Genomic DNA, 19,909 nt, shown 5'->3' with positions numbered 1-19,909 from the left:
TTTATTAGTGACACCATATTTTAATGTTAATAAGCATTCATTTATAAAGGGAAGAATTAGATTACGGAATATGAGAATTTTTGAAGATCAGCCAATCAGAATGAATGGACTTCGGAGAGGGAGCCTTTATTATTTATGCTTGGAAACTAGAAAGATTACGTTAGGACTATGTATGTATTAGCCAGTTACGATCAGTGAAATCACAGAATCTGTGGTATGTGTAAAATTTGTTGGGTGGCAACTGGTAGCAATGGTAGGACTAAATATTTAGAGAGGAAAATAGGGACTCCTTCGTCTGTAGATATTGTGATGGTGTTGCTCATAGGATGCAATGTAGCATTTTATTTTTACAACTGAATGTGTCTAAATTGGTGTTCGAAAGCTACATGAGAATAGTGGTTATTAGCCAAAGTGTCTTGAATTATTGTGTGGCATCTGTTGTTGCAAACCTACAATATTTTGGGCCAGAGGGGAATTTCTGCAGTCATTTTATTATATATCGAGTTAACAGAAGTTCAGATTTATATGGTATTTTAGGTTTCAAGTTAGGAGAGTGACTCTAACCAAAAGAATTCTGTATAATTATAAACGGCTTTCTGGTCTTCATCAGCCATCTTTTAATCTGTGAGGGTTATTCATAGGGGAAGTTGATTGACTTCTGGAAAACATTAATTTTTATTTTCTGGTAGGTAATTGATAACGGTCCTCTGGAAAAAATCTTGAAAAGGAATTTAGAAAATATAATTAAGAAAATTACGATTTCCTCCAGGGGTGAATTCAAACAGGATAGATTTGACTGTTATTTGAAAAAAAATATATTTTTTTTATTGCTTTTTCTCATATTTTTTCCAGTAAATACTTGGTGTTGGGTTTTTCTAGAAAATGTTTTTGAGAAAACTGAATATACACGAGTTGTGTCTGAGATTGGATTTGAAAATGACCATGTTGTAGTCTGCAAAGAAGTAACCCCATAGTAATGTGTTGTACAGCTGAAAAATTCTTAGAAAGGATTACGGATCATCTGTATTCTCTATTTTAATGAATCATCCTTTTCTTACTTCATCATTTATGACATTATAAAAAATTTCACCTGCATTAGTGGATGGGGGGGGGTCATTGTTTTGTGAGGGGTTTTATACAATGAGTCATCATTTATCACAAGTGACTAAATGAAAAGGTATAAGGTTCTCTTAGCTAATTATTTACTTAAATTCTTTATTATTGATTTATTTGGGGGAGGGGGGTGTCATCACTTATGAAGGCCCAAAGACCATTAGAGGATAAGGGTTAATGAATGTAAAATAGTGGTGTAGTAATCGTTAATGGTGTAAATTGAGTAGAATTTGATTATTTATAAGGACAGCTCAACAAGAATTTGTTTACATTGGATTTGAAGGCTGCCATGTTGTATTCAACTGTGAAGCAGGACAGGCAGTTCCACAGGCAGGCAGTTCTGGGAAAGAAGCTTTGTTTATAAATCTTAACTGAAATGAGAGACACAAGGACAGCGATATTGAGTTAACATTTTGTAATTAGTGATTAATGAATGTTTTCTATATTATTGGTCGTCTCGCACAATCCATGATCGACTCACCATATTCGATATCTCATGATTGACTTCAACAGACTGAATTTTTTGAAAATCTTTGTTTCTCCCAACTTGAAAAACGTGACGTCATTCGTTATATCATTCGCTTTTGTCTAGACCATTTAGTTTTAATTTTACATGTCAGCCGTAGTTGACTCAACCCTGGCAACATTTCTGCTTTGCATGCACTCAGTGTGACCCCAATCAAAATTTACATTAGCTGACTCAATCATTATAGTTGTGGCAATTACTAAGGCTACTGCAATGAAGGTGGGCTCGCTCTACCGTGATAAAAGGCTGCTCACACCTGAGAATATTCTGTACCTCTACATGCATGGAATATTGTTGTTACATTTGGGCTGGTGCATCAACCACTAGTCTCTCGCTCTGTGACAGGGTTCTGAACTATTAACTAAACTCCAACCTCTGCACAGTGGGCTTAATTAGAGGGGGGGGTCAAGCAAACATTTACCTATGTATACCTATAATGTAAGTGGTTATGCTTCTTTTTTTTTTTTGTTTTAGCTCTTTGAGTTCATTTTTGACATCAAATAGGGTGGTATACCATGGTAGGATGTTGGAAAGTTTATATTCTACATAAAAATCGTTCTTTTTAAGAATCCAAGGATCCAAAATCATAAATTTTCTGGCAGACAAAATTTAGGCAGTTATGGACAAACTTTAAATGCCTGTATCTTTAAAACTATTGAAGCTAAGAAGACAAATGAGATGTCTATTTGATACTGCATGAAACAAGCTTTTCAAATATTCAGTTAGAATGAGAAAATACATTACTAAAAGGTTACACAACGAAAAACTAGTTTATTAATTTAATGTATCAGATAACTCATCATCATCATCATCATGAAAAAGCACAACAAACACTCATATTCACTGTTGCAACCATGAATTGTTGTTTTAAGCTGCTCACAACTTCTAATGTTGTGACGTAATCACTTGCAATGTCTGCAGTTTAAATGTTCTCTTGTCTTCATAACAATGTGATCATTTTTGTCCCAGAGTCTGTTAATACAATCTGTTTGTCAAATTGGTTTGTCTTTTGAGACTTGTTTATCCGATACTGACATAGGAACTTATTTGCCTCAATGCCAGATTCTGTATAGTTGAGCAGACCAATGTCGTCATTTTCTGCAATTAACTCAGCACTGTGCCCTGAAACAACATGAGCATTTGGAGTGATATCAATCCATGGAATTGAACCAACATGGAGGTAGCTAGCATGACAAAATTCTTTGAACTCATCAATTTTCACTTTTCTATCTGAGTTAATGATGGTTAAAATGACAGCCATGTGCAATACCAGTTAATCAATCTTGGTTCTTAATTCACTACTATTGATTCTTTGGGTGAGCAGTTTTCGATTGGATCTTGTTGAGGTTGTGGAATGCAGGCAACTGAAGTGATGCTAACAATTGGGCAGACGCAAGTTGCAAGCACTGGAGGTAATGCTACATCACACGACTGTACAGAATTGCAAGTTTTGTACTGTTCGCCTCCGCTCCTTCTTAAATTTCAACAGTTTGTTGTACAATGGAAGAACATCAGATCCAACATCTTTCAGGAGTAAACGAATGTCTGTGTAAATCTGTTGGTCATTTTGCCACTCTCACAGATGGCAGATGCAACCTTCAATGAAACGTGTCGGTCTGAGATGGACTTGTTGCATAGGATAGAGTATTCCACTTTAGCAACCTCTTTGTTTTGAAGGTTTTTGTTCTTCAGATCAAAAGCAAACATTTTGGTGGGGGAAGTGTTCTGGGCTTGAGCAGCAGCTTTGGTCAAATCCATATAGTCGCTCAGTCATCGGCGTTGTAGATGGTCACTGATTTGCTCCAGAGGATGCTTTGCTTTCGGTACATTCGTGTGACGTTGAAGCACTACCTTCTCATCAAATGATGAAAAGATGAACTGAGCACTGAACAATTCTTGTTTTGTTGCTGCTGAAAGTCTTTGAACAAAACTTTAATGTCAGATAGAAATTTATCACTAGGTGGGACCTCTAGCTTGGATGAGACCTGTTTCACAACTTCATCGAAGTCTGGCTCTTTGTCGAATCAAGATGTCTTGCAGTTCTTGAAAATCTCAATGAGAGCAATGTTTATCACGTCATTCATTATGATTGTGTATCAGAAAGAAAATGTGAGATACTGAAAATGAGAAAAATGGAAATCTTCAATTATGGATAAATTTGGAAAAAAATAATTTTTTCTGATTTACAGCCAATATTTAACTGAAAATAGCTTTAAAAAAAGGGTAAAAAAAACAGGGTTTTTTAGAAAACAGTGCAGTTTCATGGTTTTCTGATGCTAGATTTGGATTCTGCATCCAAAAACCGCCGGAAAAGTGGTCTGGATGATGAAATTTGAGTAAGAATGACAAGAATTATTTGGATTTATAGTTTAAATGGTCATGGTGGGTTGTCCAAAATTACGGAAAAATAGGCAAGTTTAAATTTTTTCAGTATGTTAGAATTAAAATGGTTCCCGAAATTGATTTTTTTTTCACCCAATTGAATTATGATAGCTTTCTATGTTTAGATTCTTGTTTGTGAAACATGAGAAATTTCATCTCTGGACTTTTTTGCAATCTTTCATTAAAATATACCAGCTGGGGGAAAATTTTGGGCTTTTTTATGTAAAAAAAAATGCTCATTTTTATAGTAAATTTTGTGAAAAGATTAAAAAAAAAAAAAAATAGGTCAAAAACTTGTTTATATGTTTCATTTTTTATAATGAAGTAAATTCAGGGACTCTGGCATTATCTAAGGGCGTTATAGGACATATTTAGGGGTTCCTGGAAGAAATTTTGACCAATTCTTCAGGTGCACCCAAATTTACTTCTTGGTAAGGTGACTGTTGTTGCAATTTCACAAAAATTCGAAATTCGCAAACAGAATATCTTGAGAAATAATTGGAGTTAGAAGACAAATGAGCCCATTTTTGCAACCTCAGAATCTGAGCTATTCAAATACATAGGTTTCATAATGATTTGAGGAAGTTGCTAAAAATCCATATCTCCTCTTGCTCTGTCCCATTGCTGAAACGTGACATCCTTATGCTTGTTTTACAAGTATTTCAATGGCAAATGCTATGACGAGCTAGTATCCCTTCGACAACAATACTCTTAACAAACCTAACAAGCAACAAAATCCCACTCCTACGCTGTAGAGATCCGTAGATGCCGTAAAGCATTCTACTCGAATGACTTTTTCCCTCAAACTGCTGCATTTGGAATTCCCTCCCATGCCCTTGCTTCCTTAACTGTACTGACATGCCGAAATTCAAGTGTAATGTGAACAGATATCCTGCTACCAAACTCCATAAATAGTATCCCTGCAAATCTGGTCCCAAATAGTAACCCTTCACAACAAAGTGGCCCTGAAGGGGTGAAATGAAAATAAAAATTTAAAAAAAGAGGTCCCTAATATGTTACGCATGTACATATGTCCATGTCTATATAAATCATTTCTTATTTACAAACTGACAATGTGTATATCTTTACATCATTTTTATTTATTGTATATCTTTACATCATTATTTTAGCATTTCTGTTTTAAACATTGACCATTGCATTCATACGAATCCATTTCCCATGAATGTCGGTCAAGATTGAAACGTTCATGTTAATCCAACTTGATTCTTTCTCAGGCCGTTCCAATTCCATGGCTCTGATAATGTTTCATTGTGAATGTTCATATTCTTTGATTGGGACATGTAATTCTTCAAGTTTTGGATGGATACTGTGTCCTTGGAAATTTTCCATTGCTGTCGGCATTCCACAAAATTCACCAATAAGAAAATCCACTTCCTGTGGTAAGAACCTAAAAATGTAAATATGCAAACATGAAAAAGGTGGAAAGAAATATTTTAGACATTTTCAAAACGGTAGAATATGTAGTAATGGTTGTCGGGTACAAAACACTAAGTTGATGCAAATGTTTGTGTGCAATATTATGCAAAGATGCAAAAACACTGTCAGAAAAAAATCAGCAACAACACTGAAGAATTGATAACATGGAATCTTTAAGACATCCAGCATATCGCTCAGATGTTGCTCCATCTGCAGACTTTGCATTCCAATCATGCAACACTTTATGAAGAGCTCGGATTGAAGTCATGCAACAAAATTGAAGAAACCTGTGAAGGATTTGTCAATTCAAAGCCAAAGGATTTGTAACTTGACCAAATGTGAAAGCTGGCAGGTCTTCGAAAAAACTTTGTTGAGAATGATAATAATTTTGAAGAACGATTATTATTTTTGCACAAATTCATGCGTAATAAACCATTATTTTAACACAGCACACATATTTTCCTCAACGTTACATTAAATACTAGTGTAAAAAATGTTAAAAAATATTTTAATTCATACAGATATCGAATTCATTATAACAGAGCTAATTTTTTATTGAATAATAATAATATATATATACAGTACTAAATTCAAAAGTTAAAAAAAATGACTTGCTAGAATCGAAACCAAAACATTTAGCACTCCAGCCGCATTCCCTACTGTTGGAGCTATCAACAGATAAATAATAAAGATTTAAAATTAAACCATTTCAAGCACTGAATGAATTTGCACAAAACTAATACAAACGTCAGCAAGTTGAAATGGACATTTTGCATTTCAACTTGTTGACATATTTCTGTATGTGTTATTCATTCAAGCAAAGATTTTACTTGTTATAAACAATCCTTGTTGTATGATTAATATTTCTTGTTAACTTCAGTGTTATGTAATCAGTAGTTTAAGAGTTTATCGGTTAAATGTTTTCAGACACACCCACATACATACATACATCTACTGTTTTATTTATATCGGTTGATAAATCCTTAATACAATGTTGTGATGTTCATGGCTGTGAATGATTTATATGATTCATGTTTGCATTGGATTTTAGAAGCCAGCAATTGAGGTGTAAGTGTCTGTAATAAGTTAAGTGTCTACTGGACACTATCCTCAAGTGTACTAAGTCTCTCTGTACAGTGGTTTGTCAAGACAACCTGGCATATTTTTGCCTAGAAATAAACTCTGACCAAATATTCAAAGTTGTATAGTGTTCGCGGCCCAAATGAATAATAATGTATGTGCATTAGAAAGGGCTTTTTTTGGAGGGAGAGGTTCATTGTTAATCCAAAGCAACTGATTGTTAGCCTCCTTTTGAGAAAAGGGGCCCCTAAAAGTGAACTCTTTCCAGAAAAAGAGTATCTAAACCAAAATGGGTTTAAAAAAAAAAATTAAAAAAAAAAAAAAATTAATCTAAACCAAAATGGGTTAAAAAAAAAAAAAAAAAAAAAGAAAAAAAGGTATCTAAACCAAAATGGGTTTAAAAAAAAAAAAAAAAAAAAAAAAGGTATCTAAACCAAAATGGGTTTAAAAAAAAAAAAAAAAAAAAAAAGAAAAAGGTATCTAAACCAAAATGGGTTAAAAAAAAATTAAAAAAAAAAAAAGAAAAAAAGAAAAAAAGGTATCTAAACCAAAATTGGTTAAAAAAAAAAAAAAAAAAAAAAAAGGTATCTAAACCAAAATGGGTTTAAAAAAAAAAAAAAAAAAAAAAGAAAAAGGTATCTAAACCAAAATGGGTTAAAAAAAAAGAAAAAAAAAAAAAGAAAAAATGAAAAAAAGGTATCTAAACCAAAATGGGTTAAAAAAAAAAAAAAAAAAAAAAAGGTATCTAAACCAAAATGGGTTTAAAAAAAAAAAGAAAAAAAAAAAAAAGGTATCTAAACCAAAATGGGTTAAAAAAAAAAAAAAAAGAAAAAAGGTATCTAAACCAAAATGGGTTTAAAAAAAAAAATAAAAAAAAAAAAGGTATCTAAACCAAAATGGGTTTAAAGAAAAAAGTAAAGTTCCTAATAATCTCTCAACTCAAACGCTCGGGTGAATTTAAAAAAATTGAATTTCTTAAATAATAATAAAAAAAATCATTATTTTTACTCACTAAAATTTTTCACACCGACCAAAGAACTCTCTTTGAAAACAACCTGTAGTGCTCCCTGGAGTCATGAGTGACAACAAGTCTCCCCAGAATTCCAGTACTTATCACTTCTTCTAATAACCTTTGCAAATTTGTTTATATTATCGCAACAGCCATTTACCATTGATTTCTCTTTGTTTATTATTATCCTCTAACATCCGGTGTCACAAAAAACCATCACCATCATTAATTAATGAGAAAAGAATTACCCCCTTTATAGTCGCTCTTTATCAGTTAAAAATCATTAAAACAATTTCTTCTCCAAAAACTTTTGAAACAAAAAATAACATGGCTGTCTGTTTACGGTTTCAAATTGGCGATTTTATTTTATAATTTAACAAAAAAAGTTATGTTCAGACTGTAAGTTTGTTTTTTATTATAGATTTTTTTTTTTAATTAAAAAAAAACTGTGCAAGTGAATTGACATCTGTTCCTTTATAATTTATATTAAAAAATTATTCAGAAAAAATAAAACAATGTTGTGTTGAATTTTTATTGGAAAAAATGTAAATTTTTAAAATTAATTCTTTTTAGCTTCAAAAGGTTTTAAGAAGAATTACTAAAAAAATGTTTTAAATTCGTTATTTATTTTATTTTTTATTCATTTTATTTATAATATGTTTTTAAAATTTTCAACTACCGTGGAATTCCCACGAGTTCTGTTAGTTATTATTATTATATAAAAATATCTTTATTCTTATATATAGAAATAAAGCCACTTATTATTTTATCATCTAATGTATATGTTTGTGATGTGCACAGACACATGTATGTAAATTAGAAACTATGCCAAAAAAAGAGAGTTACTCTTTCTCTAAATACAGAGACATAAGGAAATATTTGAGAATATTTAGAGAAAGACAGAGATAGCTAAGGGAAAAATGGATGAATTGGTCACATAATTATAACCTAATTAGAACAATTAAAAACGATTTTTTTCAAACACAACTCAATCCCAGAATTAAGGTATATTTTAGCATTTAGTTTGTGTCAGTAAAGTATATAGGAAGAAAGCTTTAGAGCAACTAACGTTAACTTATATTTAGTCTAATAATAAATGTTTTAAGATGAAATTATATATATATATAATTTCATATATATATATATATATATATATAATTTCATATATATATATATATATATATATATATACATACATGCATTGGGCGTTCAATAAGTAATGCCCCTGATCCATTTCTCATGACAGTAGAGCAACAAAACACAGTAATGAGTGATTCTCATAACATGGGAATCACCTAGACTTACACATTTTTTTCATCATTTCAACAATATATGTGTTTATGTTTCTGATTTTTTGAGATGAGGATTTGTATTGCTTGGATTCTTCAGACTACTGTTCTCATATCATTTTCACAACGTTTCAGTCACGATCCGTGTTTACTTAGTAAAATTCATTCTTTTGGAGTTAAACGTTCAATCTTCAGTGTGTGTAACACTCAAAATACAATTGCAAAATATTTAGGACTTCTCTGCAGTCATGGTTGAGGAAACAAGAGCATGCAACTTCCATGGATACTTTTTATGGAAATCGCTCTAGACAAGCCATGAAGCTACTTGATGTAAGGAGCAGAAAAAAAAAAGTAAATCAAGGTAAAAAAAACTTGCCGATGATAAGTGTTAGATGGAATAGATTCTGACTCAGAAAACAGTAATTCTTCCTCCTTTATCCGAAACATCGCTCGTGGAATGTGAGGACTAAAGGACAAAATAAGGGAAGCGAGAGTTATGCGATGGTCGAAAGTAAATTCAAGATCCATTTTCTATTTTTGTTGATTAGATAAAAGGTCCATTTGAAATTCCATGCAGATTCTTGTGTTTGACAGAAACATTCCTGAGTTCAAGATACACCTGAAGAAAGTCGGAGATTACATCGACCGAAACGTTGTGAGAATAACACTCAAGATGAAAACTGTAGTCGGAATAATCCGGATAATGCACATGTATGCTTATTTCCAAAAACACAGCATCATTCTAAAATCAAAAAGGGTGCCGCTAACTGTTAAAGTAAAAGTTTATTTAATTTACGTCTTCTCAATAATTTTATATGACCTTGATTGTATCACATGACCTTGACAACTAGGCAATCGCATTGAGGTGTTTTAAAATTATGTAATACATTTCATTACGTGACATCGCCTGATTGGAGAAAACAAGATATCCATCCTCAATCAAACTACTTCCCTGGCCCCCTAAAATCAAAAGTAAAATCCTTAAACCTTTTGGCCATGTGAAACAACGAACCACTGGCCTGTCAAAGTTATGCTTTGACGGTATGTTAGAAGACAAATGGAGCAGAGGAAAGCCAAGGTAAAAGGTGGAGAGACAATGTTTTTGATTGGACATGTTTCAACAGTTGGGCGTCCATCAACCAACTTGCCCTGGATTGGAAGGAATGATGAAAACTGAGTCACGTGGATTCGCAATCGGCACCTGATGATGCTTATTTCATTTTAGTTTGAATATTATGATATCAATGTTGAATAATAAAGAAAACAGGATCTCACGTATGCAAAGCGTAGACAATACAAATATGTCTGGGTATGATTAATGAAAGCGTGTTTGTCAAAATGGCGTTCACTGTTTTTACAGCTGTGTCCTTCTCATCGACCGGCGGGAACATCCAAGGAAACCTGAAATGAAAATTTACAGTTACGATAAGATTTACAAAATTTGTATACTTAATTTTTGAAATGTGAGGTTCATTATTTTTTCTTACATTTCAAGTATTATTTTTGATACATCAATACAAAAATGTGTGTTTACTATGGGAGGGTGAGGGGGGAAACAATAAACTTGGCGTTGTCCAGGAGCAATGACTTTAAAACTGAAAGTTCAGGTGAAATTCTTCAATCTATATATTAGTACCACAGAATCTTTAACATATGTGCATCACAGTTTCCAGATTATGAATTATTCGATCAGGAGATCCTATTTATTAAAAAGGAGGATCAAAAGTGATAACATACTACGAACATTAATGGCCAAAGACTCTTTATCTGAAAGTACTTCTTTTAAATTCCTCGGCCTAACGTTCACAGGAAACATGAGTTGAAACAATTGCATTAAGATCATTGCTAGGACTGCTGCAAAAAAGGTAGGTTCTCTCTACTATGCTAGAAAGCTACTAACGCCCGAAAGTATCCTAAACCTCTATAAGGCCACCATTCGCCCATGTATGGAGTATTGTTGTCATATTTGGGCTGGTGCATCTGCTATTAGTCTCTCGCTTCTAGACAAGGTTCAAAAAAGAGTCGCCAATCTGATAGGTCCTGAACTCTCATCTATGCTTCAGCTTCTGTCCCATCGACGAAATGTTGCATCCCTCTGCCTGTTCTACAAGTACTTTAATGGTGAATGCTCTGACAAACTACAAGCACTTGTACCCCTTCGACGTACATACTCCTGACAAACCTGACAAGTAGTTAAATCCCACCCCTTCACAGTAGAGATCCCTAGATGTAAGAGAGCCTTCTATTCCAGTAGTTTCTTCCCCAGAACCGATAGACTTTGGAATTCCCTTCAGAGTCCCTGCTTCCCCAACTGTACTGACATGCAGAAGTTCAAGTGTAATGTGAACCAACATTTTGTTGCCCAACTCCCTACATAGTACCCCTGTAGCTTATGCCACTGTTAGTAACCCCCTACATCAAAGTAGCAATGGACCTTGCTTGGGGTGAAAATGTAATAAAAAAATTTTTTAAATAAAAAAATGTTCATCCACTTTGATCCGATGCTCCTATTAATAAATAGGATCTCCTGATCACCAAAGATACAATGTAAAAAAATAAATTAAAATTAAAAAAAATTTATATAGCTTTTAGGCTGTATGCGAAACTAAAATATACCTTCTTGGTTTTCTGGCTAGGATCCAAGGGTAGTATCTGTTCTGTCTAAAGATGGTATAATGATATTGTGGGGTTTCCATTTGCGCCGGACATCCATACAAATGGAAATATGTAACAGGCTCCTATAAGGATATGGGAAATGGACCAAAATAACTAGATATAGTCTGACACTACATTAACCAGATTACTTAGATAAATAATTTTACAGTTTTAACAAAAGAGCTACATAATAACGTGGGTCTCCATTCACGCTGAACGTCCACAGAATGCCCAGCAGCAATATATTGCATATAAAAGATGCCGCTGTGGAATTTCCACAGGTCCCGCTAGTTTTTATTATTTTTAATACATTAAAATAAGACAGTGGAAAGGGAAGGGGAGAATGAAAGAAAGGAGGGGGAGATAGGGGGTACAAAGAGGAAAATTTTAAAGAAAGATTTGACACACTTTTTTACTCTTCTATATTGCTGTTTATGCTTCCTGGGCAATGCCACGTAGCCATGCTATTTTTTTATAAGAGGATCTGTCGGTCACACTTGTATATAACTTGTATGTTTAACTGTGATTTAGTTGTTAAAATGTCATGTGAATTTGTTAAACTCCTTATAAAGTTGTTGAAGTTGGACCGGCATTAAAGTTACTTCTAAAAGATTAATTCATGGGAAAAAAATGTGAACTTTAAATCAAGTGAAGGAAAAATGTAAAACACGTTTGGAGGTAATCAATTTTATTGCTGGAATTTCAAATGAGAAAAAAAGTCACATTCATGCCAAAACTTGAATCGAGTGCTGCTCCTGATTAGATTCGAAGAGTAAACATAAAGCTTACACATATATACATACACATGAAATAAGCACATACATGTCTTACAGCTTACACAGTGGCTGTTAGTACTTCAACAGCTTATAGCTTACACATTAGTAGACACATGAAATAAGCAAATAAATCAATTTATCATTAATATCATATGCATCAATGCTGCTGCTGCTGCTTCTTATAAAAATAGATCCTAACGGCATGAAATCACTTGATGAAATGAGCTAAAAAAATACTACTTAACCCTTTATGACCTGAATCATGATGTAGATGATTAAAAAATATTTATTGTTAATTTTAGTTAGTTTAAAGGTAATGATACTATGATTGTCTTCAAACTTGAAAAATTATGAAGTTAAATATAATTAAACTATCACTGAGAATTTTTGCATTTCATAAACTTACCTTGATTATTATCCATAATGCTTGAAAAAGTGTTTTTGTGAAATCCTCCTCTCTGAGACAGATGACAGTATACTGAATGTAAGCAATAGACAGTTGCAATCTAGAGGTATTTGGCATCTACACAGATACTGAACTAATACGTACAAGGTGTGTTTGAATCAATTTTCACTTTATTTATGCCGTTATATTCATTTATTTACGACTGATCAAATTAGTTCAATCAGGTCATATAGTGTTAAGGATAAAAAAAAAAAAACTTGGCAGTGATAAGTGTTATATGGATAAATTCTGGCCCAGAAAACAGCAATTCTTCACCCTTTGTCAGAAAGATCGCTCATAGAATGTGAGAATTAAAAAACAATATAAGAGAAGTGAAAATTATACAAATACCAAAAGGAAATTCGGGATTCACTTTCTATTCTCCCATGTACACACACATCATTAATGCATGTACGTTGAATGTATATATAAGTCGAATGCAACATCATTTCTTATAGATGCATCCATGATTCTTTATTAGAGGTTCTGTCTGTCAGTCTATCTGTCGATTGATCTGTCACACTAAACTTTGAAATAAAATTTCCATTGCTAAATATGCAGACTGAATGAACACAACTTACGAATATCCAATCTTGATTTTTGAAAAAAAAACTTTTGCTGAGGTGCCCATGGAGGCAAGAAGAAATATAAAAATCTTGTGATGTTTATCCCATATTCTTTTTACATGAAAAACTATAAATAATTTAGCATATTAATTATCATATTTAATATAAGAACTTGAGTGAGACTGTATACCTCAACCTGACAATGTAAGGATGGGCCAGAGTCTTATCTGGGCGTTATTTCATGATGTATGGCGGTTATTGTTATCAAAGAGCTTTAGAGCCATGCATTTAATTTGTAAAAATCGGAAGTTGAAATTCTGTGAAAATTTTGATCATGTCTGAACTTTTCAACGTCAAGAGGTAAGGTCATATAACATGTAAGACCTCATTGGTCAAATAGTTAATATATATCGTTGATAATACGGAAGTAAAGAGAAAGTTATTGCCACAAGTGTAAGATTTACATTTTCGTGACTTTTGAAAATTAAATAAGTTTTAAGTTGCATCAATGACCAATATGCATTTTATTTGGATTTTTCACCCTACTCTTCTCATCTTGAGTGTTACTTTTGAACGGAAACCTTTATTTGTTTCATGGGGGTAACATTCTGTCAACCATGACTGGATAGAGGTCTTAAGCAATTCAATATTGTATTTTTCGGTTGCCAACACTGAGAATTGAACCTTCAACCTTCAGGAGTCTATCACTTTCACAATTGATTTTACCAAGTACTCTAACCACTGTGCCACAGATTCCATTCAAAATTTTGTCCAAATTCTCAAATTCAACAGAAACATTCCTGAGTTCGACAAGATGCACCTGAAGAAGGTCGGAGGTTACATCAACCGAAACGTGTGAACTCAAGATGAGAACAGTAATCCGTTGAATCCAAACAATACAAATAACCAATCCTCATTTCAAAAATCCAGAAACGTCATGGCCGATATGTTGACAAATTTTGTGATGATTGGTCAAACGATGATGATGTACACAAACATGTACCAAACATAGAAATCCGAGCAAATACGTTATTTCGCTCACAGTTAAACACATTTTAAAGGATAAGATTTATGTTTCCTCAAAAACTTCATTAAAAAAAAACAAAAAACAAAAAAAAACAAAGCTACAATAATGCATGTTTCGTTTGTTGTAGATAACGATTTATAACGATTGAATTATTCCAACTATTATTTTACGCTGGTTATTTTTTATACAGCGTTTCAGCCAATGTCACGTCGAACCTTCATTGAGCCACAGATACATGCATTGAATATGAATCTGTTCTAGATGGCAGGTTTTAAGGGTTAGAAGATTTAATCATCACTATAGGCAATAATAACTAAGAATAAATGAAAAATTACTTCATACTTGTAACCGCTTGTGGCTGCCAGAACAAGAAAAATACACTACAATGAATTAAATAAAGGGTTCTGTTTGAAATTCTGTATTTGTTTCCAAGTTTGACATTAAGATTCCAGAGTTCAAAAAGATGCATCTGAAAAACGTTGTAAAAAAAAATATGAGAATAATCCAAATAATCTGAATTATTGAATATATATATATATATATATATATATATATATAGAGAGAGAGAGAGAGAGAGAGAGCAAAAATGGTAATTAGTCAAAACCTGAAGAGAGTGCTCAATACTATTGCAGAGCAAATATGTGTTTTATTTTTTATTACCGTTTTATCTGTTTAGTTACACATGTTTCAGTTGCCGGACTATATCTACGACCCAGCAACCGCGTCAGACCTTACAGAAACAGGTTTCTGTAAGGTCTGACGAGGTTGCTGGATTGTAGATATGGTTCAGAAACCGAAACATGTGTTACTAAACAGATAAAACGGTAATAAAAACAATAAAACATATATATATATATATATATATATATATATATATATATATAGTGCTATTGAAAAATATTTGATATTCTATTACGTTTCTGAATTTTTGAGATGAGGATTAGTTATTCGTATTATTTGGATTCTTTGGACTACTGTCCTCATCTTTATTATTATTTTCACAACATTTCGATCGATATAATCATGACCTTCTTCAGGCATATCTTGTCAAACTTCGGAATCTGTGTGTCGAACTAAGGAATCTGCACGGAATTTAGAACTGAGCCCTTTATTTACTTCATGGAATAGCATGCTCTCATTCCATTTAGCCATGACTGAATAGAGGTCCTAAGTAATTCGCAATTGTATTTTCGATCGCCTGCACTGAGGATTGAACCTTCAAAAGAAGGTCACTTTTATAACTGTATTTTTCAAAGTACTCTACTCTAACCACTGCACTATGGATCTTAACTAACAAAGCAATCACGTCAATACACATACATATCTTAATGCCTATTTATTTACACACACGTAAATGGACATGGCACCAGCCAAAACAGACATAAGTATTTAATTCCTCCTTGCAGACAAACACCTTACTTTCTTCAGAACGTTCTTGTATTTCTTGAAATCTGTTTTTATTAACATTTTATTTTCATTGTTTTAACAATGTTTCGTTGAATAAACTAAATTAATTTTGTACAGTTATTCTTTGCTTGGATATTGCCCACCCCTCAACATCTGCATCAAAGCATCTCAGCATGAATAACTTACCTGCTAGAACATCCGGCAAACATTTTATTATTGATCTGAAAAGGGTAGATGACGGTCGTATTTATTCCCGGATAATTTTTATCAATCATGTATGCCAATGATTCTGCGTAAGCTGTCAAACCAAATTTGGAACTTGCGTAGGCACACGTTTGGTTGATTCCCATGAGACCGAGACAAGAGCCAATTGTTACAATGTGACCATGCCGATTTTCTTGCATTGATGGCAAGAAAGCACGCAGTGTCTGAAAAAAAAAAAAATGGTAAATTTGTAGACAAACAGACTCACTCCCCCACCAATAAGAGTCTCCATTTTTTAAACGACAACATGAAAATCTTGGCAGAACAAAACAATTATTTTAAAAGTTTGAGTTGAAGATTATTTTCGTTTATAAATTTACTATTTCTGAACCAAAATTTAGCTCACATGTTAGAAAATTTACAAATCTTGCTTTCCTGATAGGAAAACTGCTTCTATGGCACCAGTTTACAAGAATTATGGCGAAAGAACTGACCCATTAAATTTACACTCTATTAGCCTCCTCCCTCTTTTCGCCAAAATATTTGAGTCCATAATTAATCAAGCTCTAGTCTCCCACCTTACACTTGCTGAACTTCTGTCCGACGATCATTATGGATTTAAACAAGCTCGTTCTACTGCAGTTCTCAGGAAAATCAGATCATATATTATGGACGAATACTTAACATAATTAAATCCTTCTTAAATAAGAGAAAAATCCAGGTTGTCCTCGACGACCGTACATCAAAACAATATGATATAAATGCGAGTAAACCTTTATTATGATATTATGATATTCATAAATGATCTCCCTGATGAAATTATCTCTTGAGATGGCGATATTTGCTGACAAAGGACAGTTTCAGCATCACCATCATATAGTAATGAGTTGTAGGATTGTACATCGATATCCACAGCTTATCATTAAATAATCTTTCTCCAAATCAAAAGTATTCTTCTTTTTATGTTTTAGTAGTTGTAAGAATGTACAAAAAATTGTAATTATTGCAAAAATGACTTACCTTAGAACTGGCCACATGTCTGCTCATTTTGTAAAGTCCAGTTAATAATAGAAAAACCAAAATTGCAATGTGCAATTGATTTTATGCTCAATGATCATACAGAAGTAATGTGAATTCTCACCGTTCGTATGTAAATTAGATGGCACTGGCCTGCATAAAAGGCAAGCCGTTTGGAAAACGTGTAAGTTCATTTTGAAGAAGACGAGTCATGCATTTGTACTGTGCTGAGGTGTCAGGGAAGGCCAAAGGAGACGAAGAAGAAAACTACAGAGACTTATATTCCCCCCCCCCTCTATATCACCATGGAGACGATTGTAGACAATATGTTTCAAGCACAGGAGAAGCAGGACATACACGGTATTATTTAATTATGCTGTTAGGATTGTGTGGTTGCCTTGGATAACAAGCATTTACAAGGTGAAATGATAAAGTTGTCGCCCTTAAGAAACAAAGCTTTATTCTAAAACTTTTATTAAAAAAATCAATTCAGGTAACTTGATTATGTAATAGAACTGACATCTATTTAATGTAGCCGCCTTCAGCCTCAATCAACACCTCAATATGGGTTCAGAACTGGGAGCATGCCTTTACCACAAGAGTCGACAGGAGCTCGGCGAATGTCAGCAATCAGACTGACTTTGGTGTTGTGGGAGGTCATGTTGGTGATGTTCTTGACATGTGACTAAACGAAGTCAACCAGCAGATTCAGAGAGGAGGAAGAGGAGGGTCAGTAAGAGAAGGGTACAATCTTGTAACACTCCTTCTAAAGTCAAGCCTGGGTCTCTTTGAACTTGTGGGCCAGCACCGAGTCCTGCTGCCACACCCAGATTGCCCATCTAATTGCACTAGGGAATCACCACACTCTTCAGCACACTTATGGTACACTTTTTTTTTTTTATTCAATTTTCACCCCAAACAAGGCACAGTGCCACTTTGAAGCAGGGGGCTACTATCAGGAACTAAATTAGCAGGGTCATTATGAAGGGAGATGAGTAGAAATATGTATTTTTAACATTACACTTGAACTTCTGCATATCAGTGCAGTTGGGAAAGCAGAATCCCGGAAGCGAGTTCCAAAGACCCGCAATTCTGGGGAAGAAACTATTGGAGTAAACGGATTTCTTGCACCTAGGGATCTCTACTGTAAAGGGATGAGACTTAGTAGCTTGTCGGGTTTGTCGGGGGTAGTTACGTCGGGGAGGTACAAGTGTTTGCAGTTCGTCAGAGCATTCACCATTAAAGTATTTGTAGAACAGGCAGAGAGATGCAACATCTCGTCGATGGGACAGAGGCTGAAGCCTAGATGACAGTTCAGGACCTATCAGGTTGGCGACTCTCTTTTGAACCCTGTCCAGGAGCGAGAGACAAACAGCAGATGCACCAGCCCAGATGTGACAACAGTACTCTACACATGGGCGAATGGTGGCCTTATAGAGGTATAGGATACTGTCAGGCATAAGTAGTTTTCTTTGCTGTTGACTTTCAAGCCGACTTTGAAGATATGAGATAGCATGATGTGGCCCTCATTTAAAATCACATTAAAGACTATAACCTTGGTTGGAAACTTTGTTTTCACCACCCTGGGGACGTCCCTGTTATTTGTGGCAATCCAGCGATGCATTGTAAGGATGCTGGCAATGGTCCCGTTGTCATAACTTTGACCGGTAGAGAGCATGAGTTGTACAGCGGCGTATCTCCAATCTTGCTCGTTGAACATTGTATCACTTTTAGACATGATAGACGACTCCTATCACTCTTGGGATTTGTACACAATTAGCCAACTAGAAGATTGTCAGTAACAAAAAATGAAAACCAGTTTTCATCAAAATGAAAATGGAATCATGTATTCATTTCTAGTGCGATAATTTTATCGTTCCACCTTGTGTTTTACGTGATTGTCACTTACAAAGCATTAGACTTCTCATTAGAGAAGCGGTAAATACAACAATTTCTTCAAAAGAAAACTATTATTCTTACCCGAAACTGAGCCAAAAGATTGACTGTAAAGATCTTCTCTATATTTTCATCCTTAAGTTCAAGCAGTCTTCCAGGGAAAACGACTCCTGCATTGTTAATGAGTATCGTTACTGGGCCATGTTCAGATTGAACGATCTCTGACTGAAAATTAGAATTAGATAATTTTGTAAATATTTTTTTATAGTGTGAAGATGTATATAATTGTATTATATATATATATATATATATATATATATGAGCAAACAGTTAATAAAATATGTTAAAAATCACTTTGAAATGAGTTAAAAACATATTTAATCTGAAAAGGAAAAAAACTAGATAAATGGATAGTCCTTAATCCGCGGAGTTTCGAAAAAACACTTTCCTTCTAATCAGAGGGTAGGAATAAGCAAAATGCGGGATCGGATTTTGCATGCAGAAGTATTTGATGAAACAACAAGTAAGTCAAAGATCTTATTTGAAAACAAAAAAAGTGAAGCAGAGGGAATATGGTAAAGAAAAAGGTGATTACACATGAATGGATAGTCTGGTGGAAGATAAAACATCCAGTGACGGTAAAATCCAAATGTAAAACTTCAAAAAATATATATATATAGTAATTTATAAAATATATATGTCGATTTTATAAATTACTAACTAGCTCTACCTACGTATTGAGCACTTTTGAAGTAAATACTTAGTTTACGCATAAATCTATACTTTCGTATATTAAATTTATGTGAGTAAATTAAGTAGTTATATATATATATATATATATATATATATATATATATATGTTATTATGTTAGCCCCTTTAAAAAATTCGTTTCTTATCGTTGAGCACTTTCAGTTGAATTAAGTCGGTCAATTTAGCTCTAATGCATAGATCATCATATAATGATTAGATCACTTTCACTGGCATAAAAACATTTAAAAATAAAATGTTTAAATTTCAGCATTATTTCACGTGGTTAATTGTAATCGATTGGATACGGTCCTTGCTAATCAAGCCAGAGA

The 19,909-nt window shown here is 33.5% G+C and overlaps 1 protein-coding gene across 4 annotated transcripts in view; it reads right to left on the bottom strand.

Moving 5' to 3' along the window:
- Positions 1 to 5,101: 5,101 nt before the first annotated feature.
- Positions 5,102 to 19,909, bottom strand: part of LOC145283482 (short-chain dehydrogenase/reductase 3-like) — a 77,126-nt gene continuing 62,318 nt past the window's right edge. For all 4 annotated transcript variants that reach the window (XM_080132303.1, XM_080132300.1, XM_080132302.1 and 1 more), the window contains exons 3-6: positions 18,914 to 19,054; positions 15,899 to 16,140; positions 10,112 to 10,237; positions 5,102 to 5,429 (exon numbers count right to left, since the gene is read on the bottom strand). In XM_080132303.1, coding sequence (XP_079988429.1) covers positions 5,288 to 5,429; positions 10,112 to 10,237; positions 15,899 to 16,140; positions 18,914 to 19,054 — 651 coding nt within the window. In that variant the 3' untranslated portion in view covers positions 5,102 to 5,287. The remainder of the gene's footprint in view (positions 5,430 to 10,111; positions 10,238 to 15,898; positions 16,141 to 18,913; positions 19,055 to 19,909) is intronic.

Source organism: Euprymna scolopes, chromosome 8, assembly GCF_053919585.1.
Source record: "Euprymna scolopes isolate OS-2025 chromosome 8, ASM5391958v1, whole genome shotgun sequence".
In the NCBI taxonomy this organism is placed as follows: Eukaryota; Metazoa; Mollusca; class Cephalopoda; order Sepiida; family Sepiolidae; genus Euprymna; species Euprymna scolopes.
The sequence above is the reverse complement of the archived record's forward strand: the minus strand, read 5'-3'. Positions and strand labels throughout refer to the sequence as shown.